Source organism: Phycodurus eques, chromosome 15, assembly GCF_024500275.1.
Source record: "Phycodurus eques isolate BA_2022a chromosome 15, UOR_Pequ_1.1, whole genome shotgun sequence".
NCBI lineage: Eukaryota > Metazoa > Chordata > Actinopteri > Syngnathiformes > Syngnathidae > Phycodurus > Phycodurus eques.
Window position 1 is genome coordinate 1750176 of NC_084539.1, and position 25236 is coordinate 1775411.

Consider the following 25236-nt stretch of genomic DNA (forward strand, 5'->3'; position numbering starts at 1 on the left):
GTCCTCGCGCAATCGTCTCGCCAGTGTGATCTTCGGGTGCGTGGCAGGTACTTTTCAGCTTGCAGTCGTCAAGGTAGCGGAGTGCGGCGTTGCACTGTGTGACTACTCCACTGGTGCGGTAGTCGTGGAAACGTGTTTCAAAGCAGACGCGCTTGCTCTAACTTCCCCGCTGACATGATTGTAAAATTCAGGCGACGCTTCCTCTGCGAAATATTTTGTTTTCATCGGCTTTTTGAACCCATCTTACACATTTTGCAGACTACGGTTGTTTCCGAAAAAGGTACACACAGTTGTGACATTTGAGATTGCTCATTTACGGTGGCGGGGAAGTGCAAAAAAAAAAAAAAAAAAAAGCAATGTGAGACACTTTTACAGTTCCGAAAGCAAATGAACAAAAGTCGAAACAAATTTACATCTCAGAAAACCGTGGATGACAGATGGCGAACACGGCTTTACTAAGACGAAGAGGCAGCGCCGGGCGAGTCACGCCACAATTTGGGAATGGATTGCGGCTGCTCGGGCTCACGTGTCTGCTTGCGCGGCTGTTCGCGCTTTCGTAAAGGCCGGCGGCAACGAGACTGACTCCGGCAATTTGTGGATGGGGATTGATCCCAAAAAATAACGTGAGAACATTGTTAAATGCTTCAATAAAGTACAACCGAACTCAATTTTGGTCCAGCTGCCTTTTGAAAAACATTGTTTTAGCGTGCATGCATGCTACCGTATGTTTTAAGCTAGCGTATGTTTTATCATGCCTGCGCCTTTTAATACGGTGCGCCCTACGGTCGTGAAAACACGGTATATTTATTTTTTCTCTTCGATTTTTCCATTTTCATTCTTGAAACACAAACCTGGAGTTGCACCACAGTTTTGTTGTCTAGTCACTCTGCGCCATGACGTCAATAAACGCTTTCTATTCTATTCTGCTCTAGTCATGCCATATATATATATTTGCAGAGAGACAATACATTTTTAATTGCAGAATAATTCATGAGCACGTAATGCACTACACCATGTGCAATAAGAGCTTGGATGTAGGGATCGTCTGTGGTTCTAACCTTCGTGCACTTTCACCTGGATGTCTGTTCTTTTGTCTGTAAAGTCTGACCAGTTATATTTTTCAACCTCAGCTTTATTGTGTAATGCTAACAGCTTTGTGAACTGAGCTTTCTAATTGCGGTGGAATTTAGCTAAATGTGATATTATATTTTAGCTGCAGACTCAAGAATGTTCTTCTTTTGAGAAAAAAAAAAAAAAAAACACCTAAAGGCCTACAGACAAAGTTAAACACATGGTTGTCATTTTGAGTGAGTTCAGCTGCCACTGTCATTAAAGACATGGGAGATCCACTTGGTGGTACGAATTTAAGTGCACTGTGTGCGACTAACACCACCGCCCCTGGAATGAACAAATAGCATGACCTTGGGTTGAATTGTATTATGTCTGTTCGTGCAAGTAGTATTCAGTAGAAGAGTATTGCTTGATGGTGCAAAAGGAAAATGACAACAACGTGGCGAACAGTCTCGTCTCGAGTCGAGAGAGACTAGTTTCATGTTTTTCCATATTTTGTGACATTGATTTGTGTCATTGATTTGAAAATCATACAAACGTTTTTGGTGTTAAATTTGACACAGTTGGTTGTTAGCCATCGTTTGTGAGGTTTCCAGGAAATGTCATGGCATCCTTTCCCTGAGTAAAGATCACAGCCTCATCTGTGTACATGTATACATTAACGCATAGGGAGAATAATACGGTTGCTAGTTCAGAGCCCTGCGGGACTCTAAAGGCTTCTTTATACTCGCGCGAGGATGTCACTGTGGCTATCCCCCAGCGCAGTTTGCCTTTATACTCGAGTGCAATCCACGCATGCTGTTTTGAAAATGTGGTGCAGTTATCCACCAAGTCGGGGGTGTCGCTACGGCTGGTATTGGCTAGGACACCACAGGGTGCCTCTGCATTTTATGGCCATTTCCGGTAGCCGTTTTTACTTTCCTTTCCGGAACAAAGCAACAACGACGGCAATCGTGGAACAGTGCCTGCTAGAACAAATGGACCTAGATGACACGTTTAATTGTAGTGCAAAATCGATCAAGAAAGCGGCGGTGCAGGTGGAATGCGGAGCAAAGGGGAACGCTAAGTACGTCATCACAGGATGCGACTGAAACGGACCAATCACGAGAGATGATCTCTGCGGCATTCTACACGCAGCAGCGATTTTTGCCGTGTGCGCGTCAAGTGCCCCATAGGAGCCGCGCGGCCCAATACATCGATCACATGATGCAATGCGGGCGCTGTCGGCCGCGTGAGTGTGGGAGTATAAAAAGGCCTTAAGACCCCTATCTCACTGGCCTGGAGACTAGTCGGTGACCTGACGGCTTCTGGAGTCTCCGCCGGTTGCGGAGATGTCTCCTGGAGACGAGCTGGGTCGCCAGCTGGTCGCGTGAAATCAAACGTTCAATTTCATTGGAGACCTTTTGGTGGCTACTCTACATACTCACTAAAGAGAAACACCTTTAAAGTAGCTTAATGTCACAAAACTGTAATCAGTCGTCACCAAAATCCATATAGACATCTCTACCCATGCTCACTTCAACCTCTGAAAATATGAGCGCGATCGCCCCAGGATTTTGGATTTGTCATTCGAGGAATGTCCGATCAAAAGATGAATATGAGACAAATGTTCTGAATTTCCGCTTTTATGATTTATTTTTATTATTACCTTTAATATCTGTTGGCATAACCCTTACTTGCAATAACTGCGTCAAGCCAGCGACCCATTGACTTGACCAGACTGTTGCATTCTTCATTTGAAATGCTTTTCCAGGCCTTTACTGCAGCCTCTTTCAGTTCTTGTTTGTTTCTGGGGGTTTCTCCCTTCAGTCTCCTCTTCAGCAGTTGAACGCTCTATTGGGTTAAGGTCCGGTGATCGACTTGGCCAGCCTAAAACCCTCCGCTTTTTCTCCCTGATGAGGTCCTTTGTTGTGTTGCCTGTGTGTTTTGGGTCGTTGTCTTGTTGCATGATGGAGCTTCTCCCAATTAGTTTGGATGCGTTTTTCTGTAAATTGCCGGACGAAATGGTTTTGTTGACTTCAAAATTCATTCTGCTCCCACCATCACGAGTTACAGCGTCAATAAAGCGTAGTCGGCCTGTTCCAGAAGCAGCCATGTAAGTCCAAGCTATGACATTATCTCCACCATGCTTCACAGATGAGCTTGCGTTTTGGATCAGGAGCAGATCCTTTCTTTCTCCATACTTTGGTAGAGGTTAATCTTGGTCATATCAGTCCATAAAACCTTGTTCCAAAACTTTGTGACTCATTTCTGTACTACTTTGCAAAATCCATCTGAGTTTTCTTCTTGTGGTATGGCCTGTATACATCGATTTCTTCTCTTGAAATCTTCTTTGAACAGTGGATTCTGATACCTTCGCTGTGCTCTGTTGGCAGTGATGTCACTACTGACTCTTTGGGCGTTTCTTCACAGCTCTCACAATGTTTCTGTCATCAACTGCTGTTGATATCCTTGGCCGACCTGTTCGCCGTCTGTTGCTCAGTACGCCAGTAGGTTTTCTTTTTCGGGACATTCCAAAATGTTTTTCTGTTTTTATGTCTCAAAAGTGATTGTCTGTTGTCGTACTCGAGCAGCTCCAACTACCGGAGACAAATTCCTTGTGTGTTTTTTTGGACATACTTGGACATACTTATTCTGCTGGCGCTGATCGATTTTCCCTCTTCTCTCAGCTTCCAAATGGGTTGCTTTACTCCCATAGGCTGCTCTCTGGTCTTCATGGTTGCTTAACAGCAAATGACGTTTTCACAGGTGAAACTCAAAGCCAAAAACACACACTCTTATGTTTAAGCAATCAATCTAAAAGGCAACACCTGAACAAACACACCCATCAGTTCCATGATCCAATAGTTTTGCTCACTTGAAAAGTGGGTGGGTTCAAACAAAAGGTGCTCTGTCCTGAGTTCACGCATCTCGATGTAAATACCATGAATTCTGAAAAGGCAAATTGATGGTGGTAGGATTGGCTTTCCACTTCGGTATTATGGCCCCAACCGTGCTCACTGGAACGTCCAGGAGCTTAGCTACGCCCCTGTAACCAATGCCACCGTTATGTTTTGCAACAATGACTTTGCGACGGTCTTGAGACAGCTCTCTGCGCTTACCCATCATGAGATGTGTCTTGACTCACACCTTGGCAATGACACCTTGTTGTAGGCCATCACTTAGGACTGAATCATCTGATTTTCATTTGCACTGACAAGGGGCTGGATTGCTGTTTGTTTTTGTTTATAGATTTTAGGTGTTGTCTTGGCTTTCCATCCCTTTTTGCACCTCCCTTTCTTCATATGGTCAATACATTTTCACTGTGTCATTTCCCATATTTACACACAACTTAATTTCTGAGCTCATTTGCTCTAGTTTCTTTGTGTGTGTGAATTACTTGGGTTGTTCCGAACATCTGGTGACGTTTTCAGGCCAATAGCTCCTTTGGAAGTACATTTAGTGAGAAAAATGGTGACGAGTTAAATACCGGTACCTGTGTGTGTGTGTGTGTGTGTGTGTGTGTGTGTGTGTGTGTGTGTATATATATATATTACATTAAAGCCCTTTTTCTGAGGCCATGTGCGCCCATATTACTATACAGTACGACATTTCTAGGCTTTACACAACCAGGACTTTTGGGGCCGATCACCAATCAGCAAGTTTAAAAAACGATAACCGATCCGATCACAAGATGGAGCAATGTGTCTATTTAAATGACTTGTTCATTTACTGTATATACTTGTGCACTGAATTGCTCCAAAAATTATATTTGCAATACATAATGTATCTTTGTTCATGAGGCATAGTGACAGACAGAACAAATGAATGGTCTTCTATTAGATGACAGGAAGTAAATACAGCAATTAATGTATCCACTTTTTGTGACATTTTTGTACGTTGGTGTGCCGTGAGATTTTTCAGTTGTAAAATATGTGCCTTGGCTCCATAAAGGTTGGAAATCCCTGCTCTAGTCAGATCGTGTATTCCAATCAGTCAGGTCAAACCAACATTACATGACAGAAATAATGGGTGCTAACTTTCTGTGATTAAATTACTTTATTGCGATTAAATGACTTCACACACACCAAAACTTGAGAGCATGATTCGACGGAACGCCGGCTTGTTTACTTACAACCGTTAGTGCTAACGCTAGCTTGCTACGCCCCATAACGTTTTGTTGCCTGCTTGCGAGCCGTATCGTATTAAAAGTATGTGAACGTACCTCAAGCAAGCCTTAAGCGAACGTCCTCTCCCAAGCACCCGTGACCACCAACACGTTTTCCCCCCGTTTTGTTCTTTAAAACACATGGCGCAATCCATTGGTGTTGCTGTTGCCATGGTAACACGTGTATCTGGTCGCGTTTGAGTTGACAAGATAAAACCCAGTGATCGTTAAAGACGGGATGTGGTGGTATTGGAATATAATCATTTATTGCAGTAGTCTGACAGGCCTGGGAACGCCTTCGGGATTCCTCACCTCCCCCTGGAAGAGCTGGATGAATTGGCTGGGGAGAGGGAAGACCCGACCTCAGACAAAAGCGGTAGAAAATGGATGGATGGATGGATGGATGGATGGATGGATGGATGGATAGTCTCGTGAAGGAGCAAATTTGTCTTGCAGTCTGATCCCGGCATTACGTGTTGTCTGTTCCACACCGCCAACATGTTGAAAAAAAATCAACTAAAATAACTTTACTGGTGGTCAGATATTTACAGTACTACGTCAAAAGTAGGGTTGGGCATCGTTTGAATTTGAGCGATTCCGGTTCCAAATGATTCTCGATTCCGATTCTTTTAGGGGGCTGGGTCAAAAACGTTTGCATGGTTTAAATAAAGGGTGTCCAAATTGTTAACATCAATTTTTTTAGCTGGCCGCAGCATAGACTAAAAGGAACTCTTGACTCGGGGTTCTTTATAACCACTACCTATGAACTAAAAGGCAATGCGTGTGGAACGAATCCAATTGACTTAATATTCATTAATTCATGTTTCAGCTAAAAGCTGAATATAGCATTGTTAAAATCGTTATCTGGGACTGTTTTATCACGTCAAATGGTTTATATGTGCAAGTTTTAACTTTAACTTCCCTTTTTTTTATAGCTTGTAGCCTTTTCTTTTGAAGGGTACGCACCGGAACTCCGCATTTTGGCACAAAAAGCAACTTCACACGGCACCGGTGTTTTTTGTTTTAGTTTTTTCTTAAATGCATGGAAGCAAATCCTATAAGACGTCGATTCCTTTCCTTACCCACCGATGAGGCACAAGGTTAGTGTGAGACTGTGAGACAACATTTATGTGAATTTTGTCCCAATTCATATTGTGCTGTAAAGTTGCTACGGTGACGTTTTAGCTCAATGTTAAGCTTTTTTTTTTCCGTCATCGGCGCTTACGTTGGTTTGAAGAGTAAAATAAACGGTAAAAGCCATGAGTGCAAAAGTGCAACCAACCGTTTACCTTGTCAAATGTCTCAATGTTGGCATAGACATATTTTATTGTTTCAGTCATCCAATTGACTTGAGAGTTGACTTCACTGAAGCGCCGCGCGGTGTAGGTTGAGGCTCGGAGCGCGTCAGACGCTACAAATCGTGAAAGCCTCCTTTGCACAATATCATCTTATCGAATATTAAGTGTTGCACTTTGCAGTGTTGCGTGTTCTTCTTCGTTGTTTTTTTGCCGCTTCTTTGTTGGTTTTCGCCACTTCTTCGGGGCTGGAGGACTAGGCATCGAAACTGGGAACCGAAATCTTTAAATTTGAACGGTTCCGGGAGAACCGAAAGGTTAGTCCCTAGTCAAAAGACACGTGACAAGGCTAAAAATAAACGAGCTTTTGGATTCAAATAGACTGTACAAGATGGCGACGCAGAGTAAATGTCTTTCGTGCAGCCGATCAATGATTTCATTGGATCGGCGAATTTGACATTACAGCCAGTACAGTACAAAGTTATTGTAAATATGTATAAAAAAAAGCTTGAAAATGTTTAACATTGCATCGAAACTTACCACACTGGTGTACTACGTCATGGTGACATTGTTGACGTACAGTACTCATCATAGGCGCTTCGCTTTCATGAGCTGCGAGGACTTAGTGTGCTTCCTAGTTCCAAATCTGTTGCCAAAGAGGAATGGCTTGACACATTTTTTTTACTGCACTAAAGATAACATGTTCCAGACTCCGGTGATTTGTGTTTTGTATTACCTAGAGTTAATGCTGCAGCCATGCCGCTCTCTCTCTGCTCTATGAACAATAGACAACAGATTTAACCGTTGTCACATGGCCGCCACACGGGCAATTATCCTACCATGCGTGTTTTTTGGGATGTGGGAGGTTTTCCCCCGCAGTACCCGGGGGAAACCCACCCAGGCACAGGGAGAACATACGAACTCCACACAGGCGAGGCCGATTTTGAGGGCTTTAATACTATATATATATATATATATATATATATATATATATATTGTACTCAAGTAAGAGTACTGTTCCTTTACAATAATATGACTATGAATGTGAAGTAAAAGTAAAAAGTACTCCTCCAAATATTTACTTGAGTAAGAGAAAGAAAGTACTCAGTAAAAATCTGCTCAAGTAAAGCGTAACTGGCTAACTTCTGATTTAAAGAAAAAAAAATTCAGAGCAAGAACATCAAATAAAATAATAATTTATGGGAGTCGACACACACACACACACACCTGCCACCATTTAAATTTTAACTGCCCAAAACTTAACAACACATGCCCTACATCATTTTGTTTATTCTCTTAAATGACTGACTAAAGAAGCTGGTTGCTGAACAAACCTATTGATATTGTCTGCGTGTGTGTGTGTGTGTCTGTGTGAGAGAGAGGAGGGAGAACGAGAGAGAGAGAGAGAGAGAGAGAATTATTACAGCATGGCGCTTGTCCCCAAGAAGCATGTTTTACAGTGATTTATGACCATAAGATAGGGCTAATGTTGCCAGATGCGCTGTCAAGGTGTTTTCTCAAGTTAGAAGTGGGCTGAAATATCCAAGTTTGCATGACAAAGCTGTTTTTTTTTGTGTTTTTTTTTTTTTTTTTTTTTTTTTAACCAAAATGAGTTACTTTGATTGGCCCGCAAAGGAGGCTTTGTGCGCAATCATTAGGCCTGTCACGATCATTACTATATCGACTTATCGTTCAATAAATAAAATGGACACGATAGTTTTTCCGGACTCGATAAATTGTCATTGGTGTGGTGAGCCGGTACACGGATGACACAGTGAGGGAGTTGGACGGCTGTGTGAGTAGCCGCTAGCGGTCTCATGGAACGGCGGCGGGCCATTACCTTCATGTGCAAGGGTGACGTTCCAGAAGACCTTTTCAATAAAAATGAACTTGGTCGTTTCTTTGGAGTCTTTAGACCAGAAACCAAATTGCGTTCAAGATGTTGAAGCAGCTGATTTGCGACCCAAAAGTGGATGACACTTCAATTATTTTGTTGTCAAAGGACTCCACAATTTTCTCTTATTTTCTATACGTGTTGAGGAAAACATTTCCTCTCAGTGTGCTGTTTTTAAGACTTTGCTAAGCTTGCATGTCTGACTATAAAATGTGGCTTTTGTTGAAAGGAGGAGCGCTGTGTGGTTTTTGCAATACCCATGCTTTGAAAGCACAATAGGAAAAAAATCCTATTGCAGTCGGCCATCCCAGTTCGAAAGTTGTACAGCTTGAAATGTTGTTTATTGGTCAACAGAAGGCCTATTCTTGTCTGAGACTTTTTGGTGACTCGCATCTCTTTCTCGATACAACAGGAGAAAAGATTGCTATAGGTGATATAGTGCAGAAGCTATAGATTATAGTAATCAGTAGTTGGTTTGAGATTTCGGCTACCCTGTTTATCACACGAATTCAAAATAAAACTACATCTGTGGGTAGTTTGCAATGACAACGATTTTAAATTGTGCACCCTTACCTTTGCTTCCCTCCTTACACACTAGGACACGGTATCCAGAGCTTTTGCTTGTTCTTGCCCTGTTTAAGATATTGCAAGAGAATCCGTGGCAAGAGATGTTCTAGATGCCTACGCTGATTACCAAGGCTTATTATGTTTAACTGTCCACATTCAGTCCCTTGTGTTTACAGTAGTGGTCCTAGAGCCTTTTCGACATCTTGTGTCTGAAATAACTTTTGACTGTTTTTTTTTTTTTTTATTTTGATTTATTTTTTTATTTTTTACTTTTTTTAGCATGAGTGGCATTTAATTTGAACTTCCATCCATCCATTTTCTGAGCCGCTTCTCCTCACAAGAGTCGCGGGAGTGCCGGAGCCCATCCCAGCTATTGCAGGGCGCGTACAAACAAACAAACAGACATTCGCACTCACATTCACACTTACGGGCAATTTAAGAGTCTTCAATTAACATGCCACGCATGTTTTTGGGATGCGGGAGGAAACCGGAGTGCCCGGAGAAAACCCACGCAGGCACAGGGGAGAACATGCGAACTCCGCACAGGCGGGTCCTCAGAACTGTGAGGCAGACGCTCTAACCAGTCTCAACTTTATTATTTCACTATATTATTTAGTGCGGAGAGTGGCGACTATGACGAAGAACCAAAAGAGGCAATTAGTTGTATTCATTTGATTTTAGAATTATTTTTTTTTTACATTTCTTAATATACACACAAGTAGACTTTACACCGATTTTATCGGACTGATCGGTATCGGCCGATATTTAGCCTTTTATGCCGATCGGCTTTAACGTCATCATTCGCCGATCCGATCAATGACGTCATTGATAGCAACCGCATCCCGTTCTTTCACGGTCATGTGGCTTCATCTCGTCAACGCAAATGCGACCGGATGCGCTCGTTACCGTGGCGACGACGACAAGAACGTCATTAAAAATAAAGCAATTTAATCACAGTAAGTTAGTGGTTTGACCTGACTGATTCGAATACACGATGTGACTGGAGCAGTGATTTCCACCCTTTATGGAGCCAAGGAACATATTTTACAATTGAACAATCTCACGGCACACCGACAAACAAAAAAAGTGGATACATTCATGACCGTATGTACGTCCTTGCCATCTAATAGAAGACCATCCATTAAGTACAAATTGTACAAATACTTCAAATAAATGAATGGATCGGCATTTCTTTATTCCTTTTTTTTTTTTTTTTTTCCGCACAAGCTCACTCAGTTTTGTATGTGCCTCGTTGAATGAATGAAATTCCAACTTTTCACAAGAACATTTTCCTTCATATTTTTCTTTTTTCTTTTTATAGATTCAGTCTGGCTTTCGGTTTACTCAGTGGTCATGAACTGTCATTATATTCCAGTGCACTGGGTATTCAGCTTCATCGGAGCCCGTCTAAAATAAAATGAAAACAACATTTCCTCACCGTGGCTTTACCCCACCGCACCCTTTGCAGTGGAGAATTTGTGAGAAAACAAAAGGGAACATCACTGTTTATGTGTATACAATTTAAGGACAGCGACGACAAACCTCGGTCTCGTAATTTGAAGGCCGCTACGTGAATTAGATAAGAGTTCTCGGTAGCCAGAGGTCTTTTCTCGAACCCAAACACACACAACTGATACAGGTTGTGAATTTTTATAGAAATTCATTTGAGATCGAACATGGGAATCGACAAGCGAAACAATGCAGGAAAACAAAACAAAACAAAACAAAGGTCAGACGCACATGAGCAAAGGAGACTGGCTTGTGATGTGAGGGTGGAATGAGCACCCCCACCTCTGGGACCAAAAGGGAAACTGGACCACCTCTGAATGTTACTTTTCCATTTTAGGATATATTTTGTGGTTTCAACCCAGTGGAATAAAAGATTAATTGTTGGATCTAAGACAACTAGACCATTGTCCAGCTTTGCATTGTCAAGCGCACATCCTTTTTGATCCCTTTAACCAATGCTTCAATTGTATGTGGATGTTGAGTACATTTCATCCGGTTCAGTTGACGGACAGATTTGACATCAGACATTCAAATTTGCAGAAATACAATCACGAGTGGCGCTATTTCAATAGTAACACATGTCAAATTCTCACACCATTAAATAGCAGTGCAGTGAAGATTGTCATTAGTTAATCTGGGGTTGCAGTGGCTTTCCACTACCTGTGATATTATTTTTTTTTGTGTATACATTTTGAGGTCTATACCATCATGGTGCTCCTCCACGGTGTTGTAGGTTGCCTCAATATTGTCTTAGTTTTATTAGGGGCGACTGCATCCATGATATTTGAGATATTTATCCAAAAGTTACTATTCACTATTACTGTAATTTCTTGTGTATAATGCGCATTTTTTTAACCCCCCCCCCCCCCCCCAAAAAAGTCAAAGGTCAATAGTGCGCATTATACATGGGTATAGGAGAAAATGAAAAAGACTTTCACATTTTATAAATGTATGCCGCCATCGAGAAGTTATGAAAAAGCTGTACACTTTCATTATTCTAAGCCACCTCGAGGATAATTATGAAAAAGGTGTAACCTACACTTTCATTCCAATATGACAGGGTTACATATGACTGCACAATTGTGCTCATAAGTTTACATACCCAGGCAGAATTTGTGCCACGGTTTTTTTTTTTTTTTTTTAAATACGACTGAACAACAACCATCATTCATTTCTTTATAGTTATGTTTTGTTTAGCAATAATGCTTGACAGTTGAATTTGAAACGCATTCAAATATAATTGAATGTTTGGCCTGGTCATCATGTTTTCTTAAATTAATTGTACACATCTTACAAATTCTGCCTGGGTAATCGAACATATGAGCACAACTGTGTGTTTTCTCATTTACTCAATAAAAGCAGGGCTGTGAATTTCAAAATAAGAGTAAGTCAATAAAAAGAAAGTATCGTATGTTCAAATAAAGTGCTTCAGAATGGTTCCTTGGAAAAAAAAAAAAAATGCAGATAACACTTAATGTTTTGATCATATGGGTAGAAGCAAAATCATAAAAAATGCATTACATATAGGTAGAAGGGTTTTCCAGAATTTTGAGCTCAACTTTGGGAGTGTGCAATATATATGGGTGCGCATTATACATGAGAAGTTATGGTACATACCTTCCCCCGTGGTTTGCCACGGTCAAACGGGATGCCCTTTCTAACCAAGATGGCCGTGCCTCGAGATCTGCATTCATTCTAAGAGCAAAATATTTGTCCTATCCAAGCCCTCTTCGGTTTTGCCTGTTCAGTCGATTTGAGGTACGTTTGCTGCAGACATATAATATCGGAATTCAGAGATTTGAAATGTGAAAACGTTTCACTGGGTTATAGCTACCCTTAATATACCCAGCTGAGAAAACAGACAGAGCCAGCATTTTTGCGCGTCAGCGCTGAGTGTTAAAAAAAAAATGGAGGAAAGCAAAAAGAACAAAACAACCCAAAAACAAAAGGCAAAGGAAAAAAAAAAAAAAAATATCCGCTACCTGTGCACAAAAAAAAAGAGCCTTAGAACCCAATGCTGATCCTCATCCCTTATTCCTAGTATGCCCCCCCAAAAAAACTACCATATAACAGAGTGAACAATGTACTAGAAAGTGTCCAACCATGACGACAAAACAGTAACTTGCTTGTATTTTTCTTTTCTTATCGTCCCTTCCTCTTTTTTCCCCCCCTTCAGATATTTCCGTCGGAGTCACCAAAAAGTACACAGCGTAGTTTGTTCAGAAAGAAAACCGTCTGAATAGTTTATTTTTTATTTTTAGGATTTATGGGGGGGAAAGAAATGTGTAAAAACAGTTTATTACCACGCCAATACATGTTGCGCGTGGAGTAAGCTTGTATGACTTGACTTGCGACTTGCTTAAAACAAGTAATGACTTGACTTGCGACTTGCTTGTCATTTAGTGTTGACTCGACTTGCTTGATTTTTCTTTTTTATTTCTTTATTTACTTTTTTTTTTTTTTTTTTTAACCGCAGTGACTTTGGACTTGCGTGAGACTTGCAGGTTATGACCTGAGACTTGCTTGTATGTGACTTAATCCCACCGCTGGTTTCGAGACCTCGTTTCACTTAAAATTGCCCAAATGCTTGGAGTTTTAGCCTCTCAAAAGTAAATATCCTCATATTTCTGTCGTCCTTCCTGATGCAGACTGATAATTATTGTGTTTTATAAAAAATAAGACTGGTGGACACGAAACAGAGATGCTGTTCATATGATCTCCTTGAAACTATTCTGGCAAGCTATTCTTCACCTCCACCGCCCTTCTGTCAACATTAGCATACCCGCGCTCAGACGAGTTGCCCCTTCACCTTCTTTTCCGTAACAAGCACTTTCAGGATTGCGTTCACTGACAATGCGGTATTCGGGTCTGCCCCAAGCCTCTGACAGCAGACAAATCCTGCTCTCGGCGCATGACTCCATTCCACTCAATCCATCGTTGCCAAAAGCGATGCGATTATTATTTGAAGCGCGAGAGTCGCGCAACATTCGGAATATTTTGCGGAAGGCAAACGCAAATGGCAACAGGAATCTGAAGAGGTATCTCGAGTTAAGAGCCGGTCATTTTTGTTTTGTTTTTATATTTACCCGTCTGTGACCCACCCCATAATAAGTCCTCAACCCACTATTTGCGAATCAATGTGCTTGAGAACTGTATGGATTGCCCAGTGTGAGTGCATTGTTCCACTATAATACACACTATAATGGTGCTTTTTGATAGTAGCACTACAGTCGGCATTACAGTAAACTTGAAAATGTGTGTGCTGCAGGTCAAGCTATTTTAATGACAACTCCCCAGCTGCAAGCTAAGGGCTTTTTCTCAAGACTGCACAGTTGCGCAATGATTAACGCGGAGCTGTTTTGACAGGAACATTTTCTTCTGGCCAAAAAAAGATAACATCTCCCTCGACTGACGCTGACGGACAGCTCCGCCGGTTGAAGCGCTCATACCGGACGTTAGAGGGTGAAATGCGTTGAGCGTTAGAGACGCAAAGAATTTGGCCTGCGGCGCGGCGGTTGCCAAGATGGCTATCCTGATGTAACAGAAGGAAGCCCGATCAAACAAAGGAAGTCAACAACAAAAAAAAAAAGGCCTTTCGACACTGGTCATGACTGCGGAAATGCGGATGTTCCGTCTTGTCTCAATTGTCCATAATTCATTTCAGACTCTCCGGGGGGTCATATTAGGATGTTTTGAGGGTGCAGTAACACGGTTCGGTTCGTTTCACTTCCGTGGCCCCATCGCGATTGGCCTTGGCCCCGGACGATCGGCTCATGTAGTCGGAAACACGCACACGTACGCGTGTATTTGTATTTATTTTTTTTCCTGCTTTACACGTTTGTTAAAGAGCCCTGGTGCGACTCCCCTGCGATAAATCCACCTCCTTCTCCTTGTTGAATGCGATTCCGCTTCTTCGAGCGACTCGCCGGCACCGCAACGTGAACTGCGGTCGGCAGCGTCTCCATATTCCGCTTCTCTTAACGGAGAAGAACCTACGGGAGCCCGACCGAGGGATGTCTGCCATCTCGTTTGACGGAGGGCTACAAACAATTTTGTGGATGTGGCCGCTGTTCTGGCAAATTGTTTGTGAGTGTGTGTGTTGTTCCTCATTCATCGCCAATAACCGTAACGTAACTCTCGCCCTCATTCATTCCGACTGAAGTGGAAACTGTTGCGTTTTCTTGCCAATCTCTTTTCAACTAAACGATAAGCAGACGAACATCTTTGCATCAAAATAGATGGTCATTTTTAAAAATTCCATAAAGTTCTTGCAGCCCGTTACTGTGTCACTTTTCCTCAGGTCCTCAAGATGTTCTGAAAGACACCGCAGACAGGATACGACGCTTTCCGCTGAATCATAGCTGGGGAGTGTGTTGAGTGCTGAAATGCCCTTTTATGGCTTTTTAAAACAGGAAACGTTGCCATGAGTAAGCGAGGAGGAGCAGTTCTCGAAGTGACTGACTTTAACAGCAGAGAGAGGCTTTCAGGAACGGGAACTTGTAGAAACGGCGTCAAACCCACGATTGCAAACTGTCTATTTTTTTTTTACATTCAGGGAAAAGAAGAAAGCCAGAGTTCCTCAGCTGACAGTGCAGCCAGTACAGTTTACAGGTACTGGCCTCATTCGCCCGCCTTTCACTCGAGATTGGAGTTTGAATCCAAAACGAAAGGAAACGTGTCAAATAACAATTTGGGATGCGAGAAAAGAGAGCTTTTCTTCCTTTTCTTCCTTGCCGCATACACCCCCACCAGCAGGAAGTGATTCAGAGAGAGCAGGATGTGAGCCCGAGGGTGGGGGGCCTGTGTTGTGACACTCAATCCATGCGAACTCTGATGGCAACGCGGTTTTCTCTCCTTGCTGTCAGTGCGGTGCCACTCACCGACGCTAAACGCGCAACCTCGGGACTGTTTTTGAAAGAAAACCCGCTTGCACGCTGCCCCCCCCCCCCCCTCGTCGTCCCCGTTCAAATAGTCCTTCAGCGCCAGGCCTTAAACGTCAGACACCAGGTGGTAAACGGCAGCCAGAAACGAAGGACGTACAATAGCGTGGCATGAAAGAAATGAGCTTTGAAGTCAAACGCTGAAATATTCGAAGAAGGTTAAGTATAGAATTGCACCACCGGTCACAGTTTCATGGATGGAACTCTTCGGTTATAGGACCTCCTGTTCCGGATTTCGACGTCATGTGACAGAAAAAAGTTCCTCATTTTAAACCCAACTTCATGCGCTTGTAAGGTGACAGAATGGTTTGCAGAGGAACAGGTTGCCACGATATCCTCCATCAAAAACCCGAAACCCAAAAAACTCGAATAAAAGTCCAACTGTGCAGGGTGTGGGAGAGGCAATTTTCATGGTTCATTCATTCATTTTCCGTGCCGCTTCTCCTCGCTCGGATTGCGGGCGTGCAGGAGCCCATCCCAGCTTTCTTTTCAATCTGCACCGGTTTGCTTATTGAACACTCTCGAGGTCTGAGCCGAACCCCCTGCGGCTTGCTCGGACGTGGAGTTTACGTCTATTTGTTTGACTTTTGTTGTGTTCTCCTTCAGGTGTGTGTCGGGCGGACGTGCAGAGCAGACATCATGGTGGCCTTGTCGTTAAAGATTGGAGTGGGCAACGTGGTCAAGACCATGCAGTTCGAGCCGTCCACCATGGTGTATGATGCCTGCCGCATCATCAGGGAGAGAGTTACAGAGGCACAACTCGGACAGCGTGAGTTCCCCGCCTCGATGCGTTTGCCGAGATCACAATCGATGGGAAGCCACACCCGAGAGCAGAGGCGAATTAGCAGTCCCCAATGTTTCGGATCATTTTCTCGATAAACCCGAATTAGGTTCATGCTTTTGTTATCATCGGGAATTTACGTGTCGTTTTTGCCGCCTTTTTCTTTTTTTTTGTTTCTTTTTTTTTTTTCCCCCCCCATCAAAAAAATGTAAGTCACATTGGGAAGTATTTTTAGTGCGGTGACTGTAGCTGTCGCGTTGAAAGCGCGTTGAAACAAGCCTAAGTATGCCCCGTTCAAAATGACAACAGCGGAACACAGGCCCGCGTTTGTGCTTGATAATACGCGTGACGTACGCTCCAAAAGCCCTGCTCATGTTGAATCACGCTTCCTCAAGACTGTCTCGAAGCATACTGACAGACTTAGCGAATCAAATACAGGACTGGAGCTAAATTAGGTGAACATGGGCCTTTTGGGTCATGATTGCAGCTCTTTGCAGTTCCATGCGGTTCACCGTGGCGTAATGAACCAAGATTAGCCTCTTGGTTCAAAGATACATCCGCTGGTGTACACGCTGTGCTATTTATTGCTACGTAAACAGTACGGCTCGCCATCGCTTGACCTCACCGGCTTGTTATTTTTACACTGATAAATACAAATGTTAAGATATCTACATTTGCTTTCTGGAACCGCTCATATGGAGCGCTTGTATTGATCACTGACAGACGTTTAGCGCAGTAAATGCAAACAAAGAAACAACATGAAAGAAATGAATCAGCATTGTCATTGTTATTGTTATTATGATTATTGTTTTTGCAGCCAATGACTATGGACTGTTTCTCTCTGATGAAGACCCAAAGAAAGGCATTTGGCTCGAGGCCGGAAAAGCTCTAGACTACTACATGTTGAGGAATGGGGTGAGTCACTCCTAAAAAGGAAGGCAGACGCCACAATCTGCACTGCTCTGCTGTGCGAGCGCTCAAAGGTTTACACAGACTTTTTCAGCTAAATGGACAGTTGTCTCAAAAAACAAAAACAAAAAAAAAAATGTGTATCACAGCGTAAGCGTGTTAGAAATGCACAAGCGATACGTTTTGATTTAAAAAAAAATAAAAAATAAATAAATAAATGTTACAGAACATCCGTAATTTTATTTTATTTTATTATTATTATTATTATTATTATTATTATATATATATATATATATATATATATATATATTTTTTTTTTTTTTTTTACAGAATCGGGGAAATAAATAAATCCCGCGTCCGACATTACCGGCGCATCCGCATTGAACAGCGGCTCGGTTGCACGCGATATTTTTTTTTTGACGCACCCCGGGGGGCTGCAAAAGTTCTCTTTGCGTTCGGTGTCAATGCATTGTAAGTCACTGATCATCGCGTCCGTGGTAGCAAATGAGCACTGAACACTTCTTACCGCGCTGCGTACAAGTGTCACGAAGGGAGGACGACGACTGGATGTCAGAGCCGTGTTAATTGCTAAGCTACCGTTGCACGCAGTCGCAAAAACGTCGGAATAAGCGATTTTTGGTGACCGCGTTTTTTTTTTTTCGCGGGGAGTGAACCATTTTGAACGACAAAATAAGGTGTTTAGAAATGTAAACATCAAATAATACACGCCGGGTCTTGAATCGGAAATGAATTGGTACATCGCGGCACACTTAATGAACAAAATGATTTAAAATGGCAAACATTAACACCTCAGCGTTTTGTGGACCGTTAATTTGAATTTAAGCTTGTCACGTTTTCTGAATTTGAGAATCAGTTACATCGCCGGGATTTTAAAATCTTACGAATAGTTTAGTGTGTAGGCTTTATCCGAAATGTTCACATCCGCTTGGATAACATTTGGTCTCTCAGGACACTCTGGAGTACAAGAAGAAGCAGCGGCCTCTCAAGATCCGTATGCTGGATGGGACTGTGAAGACTGTCATGGTGGACGATTCCAAGATTGTCAGCGACATGCTCATGACCATTTGCGCCAGGATAGGTCAAGTCACCTTTTGAAACGACAGCGTTGTGCCCTCAACTTTCCCCTTTGAAGGGGAGAGAAAAGCTCGTCATCTGAAACGTGTACTCGAAACTGTCATTTTAGGCATTACAAACTATGACGAGTACTCGCTGGTGCGGGACATCGGCGAGGAGAAGAAGGAGGAGACCACGGGTACTCTTAAAAGAGAGAAGACACTGCTCAGAGACGACAAGAAGATGGAGAAGTTAAAGCAGAAGCTCCATACAGATGACGAACGTATGACATTGACGCACTCGCAACATCTCATTCACCTTGACGTTAAAACAAAATCACCCGCCATTCTATAGAAGTATAATGGATGTTATGCTTGTGTATCACTTTGCCGTCTAGAGACGTTGAAAAGTTTAGGTTAGAGTGAAGTTGGTGTGTTCCACAGTGAACTGGTTGGACCATGGGCGGACCTTGAGGGAACAAGGTGTCGAGGAGACAGAAATGTTGTTGCTCAGGAGGAAGTTCTTCTACTCAGACCAAAATGTGGACTCCAGAGACCCCGTCCAGCTCAACCTTCTCTATGTGCAGGTACAGGAAAAAAAATTCGCGCTCCTGCCTTTCATCACATTTCAACCGCTGTCATGCAAATATCTCCCGTTTGCCATGTTTCGCAAACGGGTCGGTCAGCCGACTTGTTGGATCTACAATTGACATATCGCTCTTTTCGCTGCCAAGTTTACTGGACAACAAACATCGGAACATTGTACTGTCATGTTAATATCCTGCTATTGTGGGGGGGGGGGGGGGGGGGATGGGCAAGGGAGGAGATTGCACACAAAGCTCACGGGATATAATCACGAAATGGTTTCATATCCATCGACTTGATGTTGTCGTGTGTGTGTTTGAACAGGCTCGCGACGACATTCTAAATGGGTCTCACCCAGTCTCCTTTGACAAGGCCTGTGAGTTTGCTGGTTACCAGTGTCAGATCCAGTTTGGGGACCATAACGAGTCGAAACACAAACCTGGATTCTTAGAGTGAGTGGCACCCGAGTTAAAATATTTGAGCGTCACAGCAAAGGGTCTGAATACTTACGGCTGTGTGATATTTCAGCTTTTCTTATTTTATTAACTCTGCAAAAATGTCAACAAATCCATTCTTTTCTGTCAATATGGGGTGCTGTGGGGAAAAGATGAACTTAAATGATTTTAGCCAAGTGGCTGCAATATAACAAAGAGTGAAACATGTAAGGGGGTCTGAAAACTTCCCGTACCCGCTGTCGATATACTACACACGGAATACAGCACTTGTTTCAGATCAATTCTGTTCGATTCATGTTGACCTTTGCTCATCACAGTTTAAAAGAGTTTCTTCCCAAAGAGTACATCAAACACAAAGGAGAGAAAAAGATCTTCCAGGTAAGAATTGCAGTAGCCAACAGAATCGGGAATAAAACTGTACTTGTCTGTACTTTTTACTCGAGTATTTATGTGAAGAAGGATCGATACTTTTACTGCGTCACGATGATCAACATGCCGTTCGCTGCTTTCATTTATCCGGTCTTGCGCACGCGTGGCTATTTTGAGACTCCGTCTCCGAGTTCCGCCTCGGGCGCCCGTTGCGCCAATCCAACGCGATTCGCCAATCGGACGACGCAAAGGCCAGTCACACGAGCGCGCACGTGGCCTCTGCGAGCCAATCAAAATGCCGCGCGAGCGTGTTTACTTGACAGACTCCGGGGGGGGGGGGGGAAATGCAGCTTTGTCACGCGGCACACACAATCGCAAAAGTCTGGTCGGCAAACGGCGTCTTCATGAAGTCATTTAAGTGAATAACGCAAATAAGGTTTCTGTAGGGCCCAATGCATGTGTTGTTGGTTTTTGGAGCAGTTACAAATTGTAGAAATATATCTTTGTTAATCTATCTGCGCTATGTAGCAAAAGGCTGAACAATTAAATGCCCTTCCATTAGATGGCAGAAGGTACAGTAAACCTTTGTTGTCATGAATACAACGGAATAAGTCATGGCGTTCTGCGAGTATGCCACCCTTGGCTTCTATTAAACAGGCCCGCATGTAGCATGTAAGTTAATTCGGGGTGAGATGGTGATGTGCAGTGAGATTTTACATTTTTTATTTTTTTTTTTAAATATAAAATGGGCGCCTTAGCTCAATAAAAGGTCGGGAAAACACTGCTCGAGAGAGAGAGAGAGAGATGCAGCTGCTGCTTTCAGACTGTTTATATTTAGGTGTTTTTTAGTCCACTGGTTAAATAAAATGTAGACTTATTGTGGGATTTCAATTTTCTTCATTTTTCCTTTTGTATGACTTTTGCTTATTTCATGAAAATATATATATATATATATATTTTTTTTTTTTCCCCCTCGTCAGTGTGGTCCAAATAATTCTTTTGGAGTGCAATAGCCAATGCAGCACTTTGGTGATTGTTTCGTATTGTCTACACAGGCACACAAAAACTGCCAAAACATGACAGAGATTGAGGCCAAAGTCAGCTATGTGAAGCTGGCCAGGTCTCTTAAAACCTATGGAGTATCGTTTTTTTTGGTCAAGGTAAGACCACTGTCGATGAGATGCTGCAGCTGTACTGACTCATGTTGTCCCTTCATTTATTAACATGAAATTATCCTGTAGGAGAAGATGAAGGGCAAGAACAAACTGGTACCACGTCTCCTGGGCATCACCAAAGAGAGCGTGATGAGGGTGGATGAGAAAACGAAGGAGGTGATACAGGAGTGGAACCTGACCAACATCAAACGTTGGGCTGCTTCGCCCAAGAGTTTCACTCTGGTGAGTTTCTTCTGCAAGGAGCAGGCACAACGTAATGAGCCCAATTCAACCTCCTCATAATTGATTCCTTTTCAGAAATGTTCACAGTGTGTAATTTAGATACTTGGTTTGAAGGTTGAGTTAAAAAAATAAATAAAAATGAGGTCATTGTTGGATGGAGCGATTTACATGTGAAATGATCAACACGTTATTATAGAATTTCACGTGTTATTTTCACACTGACAACCGCAAGAGGGCGCTCTCGGGCCTGTGCATCTGTACCTGCGACTGACCATGAGCCTGACGAAAGCGACGTAGAAGAAGAAGCGGCGCATCGTCGTTGGCGGCGTGAGCCGAATGTGTTACGTTAGCATACCGTACACCTGTTGTTCTCGGTTCTATTTTTTATTTGAAATTGCCTTTCAAGATGAAATGTCTGTTCTTGGTGTTGGACTTTTATCAAATTAATTTCCCCCTTCCAAAAATGCGACTTATACTCCGGAGCGACTTATAGTCTGGAAAGTCCGGTACATTTTGCAACCTTTTGAAAATGTTGAGTTGTGGTTCCCCTTCCAAAGCAAGAAAATTCAGTCTCATCTTGGAAGGGTCATCTCACAATGACGTCATTTCCAAAATGTCTCGCTTTGGATATGCTTATATTTCTCGTCAGCACGACAGCTAGACTGACAAAATGCTCAGAATCTCAACTCGACTGGTCAAGGCTGTGTTTGAGGTTTTTTCCTTGCCTCACTCATAATACTGCTGGCTAATGTGGGCTTCTGTCGGTTTTCCTTAATGCGCGGGTAGCGCGGTTGTAGGCCTGCTCCATGCGCAAAGTGCCTTGAGATAACATCTGTTATGAATTGGCACTCTATAAGATCGGGACCACCATGCCATAGTCTTGAAATGAATGACGCCATTTGATCTGCTTTCAGGATTTTGGAGATTACCAGGATGGTTACTACTCGGTGCAGACCACCGAGGGGGAGCAAATAGCCCAACTTATTGCTGGTTACATCGACATCATCCTGAAGAAGGTAACAGACATTAAACACGCTCATCTCTCTACTATGTTCGTCTTTTTTGTCATCTTTTTAAACTATAACTACTTTTACGTATGAGATCTGAGATGTGGATTTACCCAGGGAGTGGGGTGGGAGGGATTTATTGTCTTTTATTGACAATTTTGCGAAGCACTTTGTGTTTCTTCGAAAGAAACGACTGTTTGATTGAGGCAACCATTACATTTTAGTGTTAGCAATATGTTTTTTGCCATCAATTGTTCAATGTGTCAGTTAGGGTTGGGGGGGGTGGGGTGGGGGGGGGGGGGAATCGAATAACTCTGCAAAGACGACTTCAAAAATAGGTTGACACAATTTCTGCTTCGAAAACCCCGGCGGAACCAGTGTTTCACACGGACATTTATTGCAGACGGACGCAGTGTTGGGCCAGTGATAAACTTTGCCAAAAACGACAAAGAATCACTTGTAAGTAAGACACTGTGAGATGTGTCATGTGATAAGTTTGAGTGAGCTGAATGGTAGTTAGTGTTTTTATTTATTTATTTATTTTTTCTTTTTTTTACCTAAAATGGTAATCGCTAGCCATCTAATGCTAATCACGATTGCTAACCGTGCATTTAAGGTTGAACCTGAAATTTCCCCCGTAAGCTGAATATCCCTAACCTTTTGTGAGTAATGTATTTACATTCTTGTGCCGTTGACATGAACTACAGTGCTTTGAAAAAGTACTGGTCCCCTTTCACATTTTTTAGAATTGTACATAGTTTCCCCACTTTAATGTTTTAATGTCATCAAACGTAAATATCAGACAAATATAACCCAAGTGAACTTGGGTGAACCATACGTGCTGTACAGTACATACAGATTTTGGAGCAACATATGCTGCCTTCCAAGCAACATCTTTTTCTGGGACGTCCCTGCTTATTTCAGCAAGACAATGCGAAGGCACACATGTTACAACAGCTCGACTGACTGGCCTGCCAGTGTCCTGTGTCCCATTGAAAATGTGTGGCGCATTATGAAGCGCAAAATACAACAAATGAAGGTTTACATCAAGCTAGTTTACTAGGATAAAACAAAAACCTTTTCACATTGTGTCAATATTCACTTAGGTATTCTCGGATGTCCAGTTTTAGTTTTTAAAATGAGACCTACACTCTGCATTATGGTCCAACGTAACTGCCATTGATGAATTTTGACAGAAAAAAAGCAAAGACCACTTTGGACTGGAGGGAGATGAAGAGTCAACCATGCTGGAGGACTCTGTGTCACCTAAAAAGTATGTGCGTTTGTACATTTCTGTCACCAGCATTACTCTGTCCTCTCTTTCTCACGAATATGAAGTCTTATACTGTACATCCGTACGCCATATTTTTGGCTGCTTGAAACAGCCATTAAAAAAGAAAAACAAAACAAAAAAACAGACTAGCCGACTAATGTGAGACCTCACCAAAATGATGCCTTCCATACAACTTTCATACTGAGTCGCAATCCCTACCTAATTCTCCTATTACATCACTTTAGGTCAACAGTGTTGCAACAACAGTTCAACAAAGTGGGTAAGGTAGAGACTGGCTCAGTGGCCCTGCCAGCCATCATGCGCTCAGGAGCTGGTGGTCCAGAGAGTTTCCAGATGGGCTCCATGCCTCAGGCTAAGCAGCACATCACCAGTGGACAGATGCACCGAGGACACATGCCCCCACTGGTAAAACATTGCTGAAAAGCATGAACGAGCACGTGTGCCTAAAAGCAATGCATATTGTGTGAACTACACTTTAAATCAATGGTTCTCACATTGAGGTACCAGGACCCTGAGGGATCTGAAACAAAATGTTTCTTTGTTAACAAACGAGGAGACCTTGAGTTTTGGTAACAGTGTAGTTGTTTTCAAAACATGCAGTAGTGTACATAAAATTGCAACTAAATACTTTCGTTGGAACTTTTTCAGAATTATTTTAATGAAGATCTTGTGGGTTTACAGTGGAAGTCCCGCGGCAGTATGAAGTGAAGTGGGATGCTGACATTGTCTCATATTAATGGTGTATATAATACTTAACATTTGCATATATATCCTTATCCTTATCCTTATCCTTTGGTTCGGTTCCGTCATAGTCTTTTCGCGGTGTAAGGTTGATAAGTTCTGACTAGATATAGTCGGGCTCGCCTCCACACACGGCTTGGGCTCTGGTACCAGTCCTCTTGAGAGGGGTTGGACTCTTTTCCACTCTGGAGTTGCCCACAGTGAGAGGCGCTGAGCAGGTGTGGGTATACTTATTGCCTGCACATTGGGGTTCACCCCGGTGGATGAGAAGGTAGCCTCCCTCCGCCTTCGGGTGGGGGGACGGGTCATGACTGTTATCTGTGCCTAGGCACCAAACAGCAGTTCAGAGTAACCCACCCTTTTTGGAGTCCTGAGAGGTGGTGCTGGAGAGCGCTCCCGCTGGGGACTCCATCATTCTGCTGGGAGACTTCAATGCTCACGTGAGCAATGACAGCGAGACCTGGAAGGGCGTGATTGGGAGAAATGTCTCTCCCCCCCCCCGATCAGAACCCGAGGGGTGTTCTGTTATTGGACTTCTGCTCACCATGGATTGTCCATAACAAACGGCATGTTCAAGCAGAAGGGTGTCCACACGTGCACTTGGCACCAGGACACCCTAGGTTGCCGTTCGATGATCGACTTTGCGGTCGTGTCAACGGACTTGCGGCCGCATGTCTTGGACACTCTGGTGAAGAGAGGGGCGGAGCTGTCAACTGATCACCACCTGGTGGTGAATTGGCTCCGATGGTGGGGTAAGATGCCTGTCCAACCTGGCAGGCCCAAACGTATTGCGAGGGTCTGCTGGGAACGCCTGGCAGAATCCCCTCTCAGAAAAAGTTTCAACTCCCACCTCCGGCAGAACTTAACCCACATCCTGGGGGAGGCGGGGGACATTGAGTCCGAGTGGGCCATGTTCCACGCCTCTGTTGCCGAGGCGGTTGACCGGGGCTGTGGCATTAAGCTAGTCGTTGCCTGTCGTGGCGGCAATCCCCGAATCCCCGTTGGAGGACACCAGCGGTAAGGGATGCCGTCAAGGTGAAGAAGGAGTCCTATCGGGCCTTTTTGGACTGTGGGCCTCCAGAGGCAGCTGATGGGTACTGGCTGGCCAAGCGGAATGTAGCTTTGGTGGTCGCTGAGGCAAAAACCCGGGCGTGGGAGGAGTGAGGGCATGGAGAACGACTTCCGGACGGCTTCGAGGAAAT

General features: G+C 43.2%; 1 protein-coding gene across 4 annotated transcripts in view; it reads left to right on the forward strand.

The window, feature by feature from the left end:
- Positions 1-25236, forward strand: part of tln1 (talin 1) — an 83521-nt gene that overhangs the window by 2088 nt on the left and 56197 nt on the right. For 3 of the 4 annotated variants that reach the window (XM_061699132.1, XM_061699135.1, XM_061699134.1), the window contains exons 2-13: positions 16030-16192; positions 17022-17119; positions 18083-18212; positions 18318-18470; positions 18631-18773; positions 19096-19223; positions 19544-19604; positions 20651-20755; positions 20837-20992; positions 21907-22008; positions 23196-23272; positions 23518-23698. In XM_061699132.1, the coding sequence (XP_061555116.1) occupies positions 16063-16192; positions 17022-17119; positions 18083-18212; positions 18318-18470; positions 18631-18773; positions 19096-19223; positions 19544-19604; positions 20651-20755; positions 20837-20992; positions 21907-22008; positions 23196-23272; positions 23518-23698 (1464 nt within the window). In that variant the 5' untranslated portion in view covers positions 16030-16062. Of the gene's footprint in view, positions 1-15038; positions 15095-16029; positions 16193-17021; positions 17120-18082; positions 18213-18317; positions 18471-18630; positions 18774-19095; positions 19224-19543; positions 19605-20650; positions 20756-20836; positions 20993-21906; positions 22009-23195; positions 23273-23517; positions 23699-25236 lie in introns of all 4 variants that reach the window. The other variant, XM_061699133.1, reaches the window with a different exon arrangement.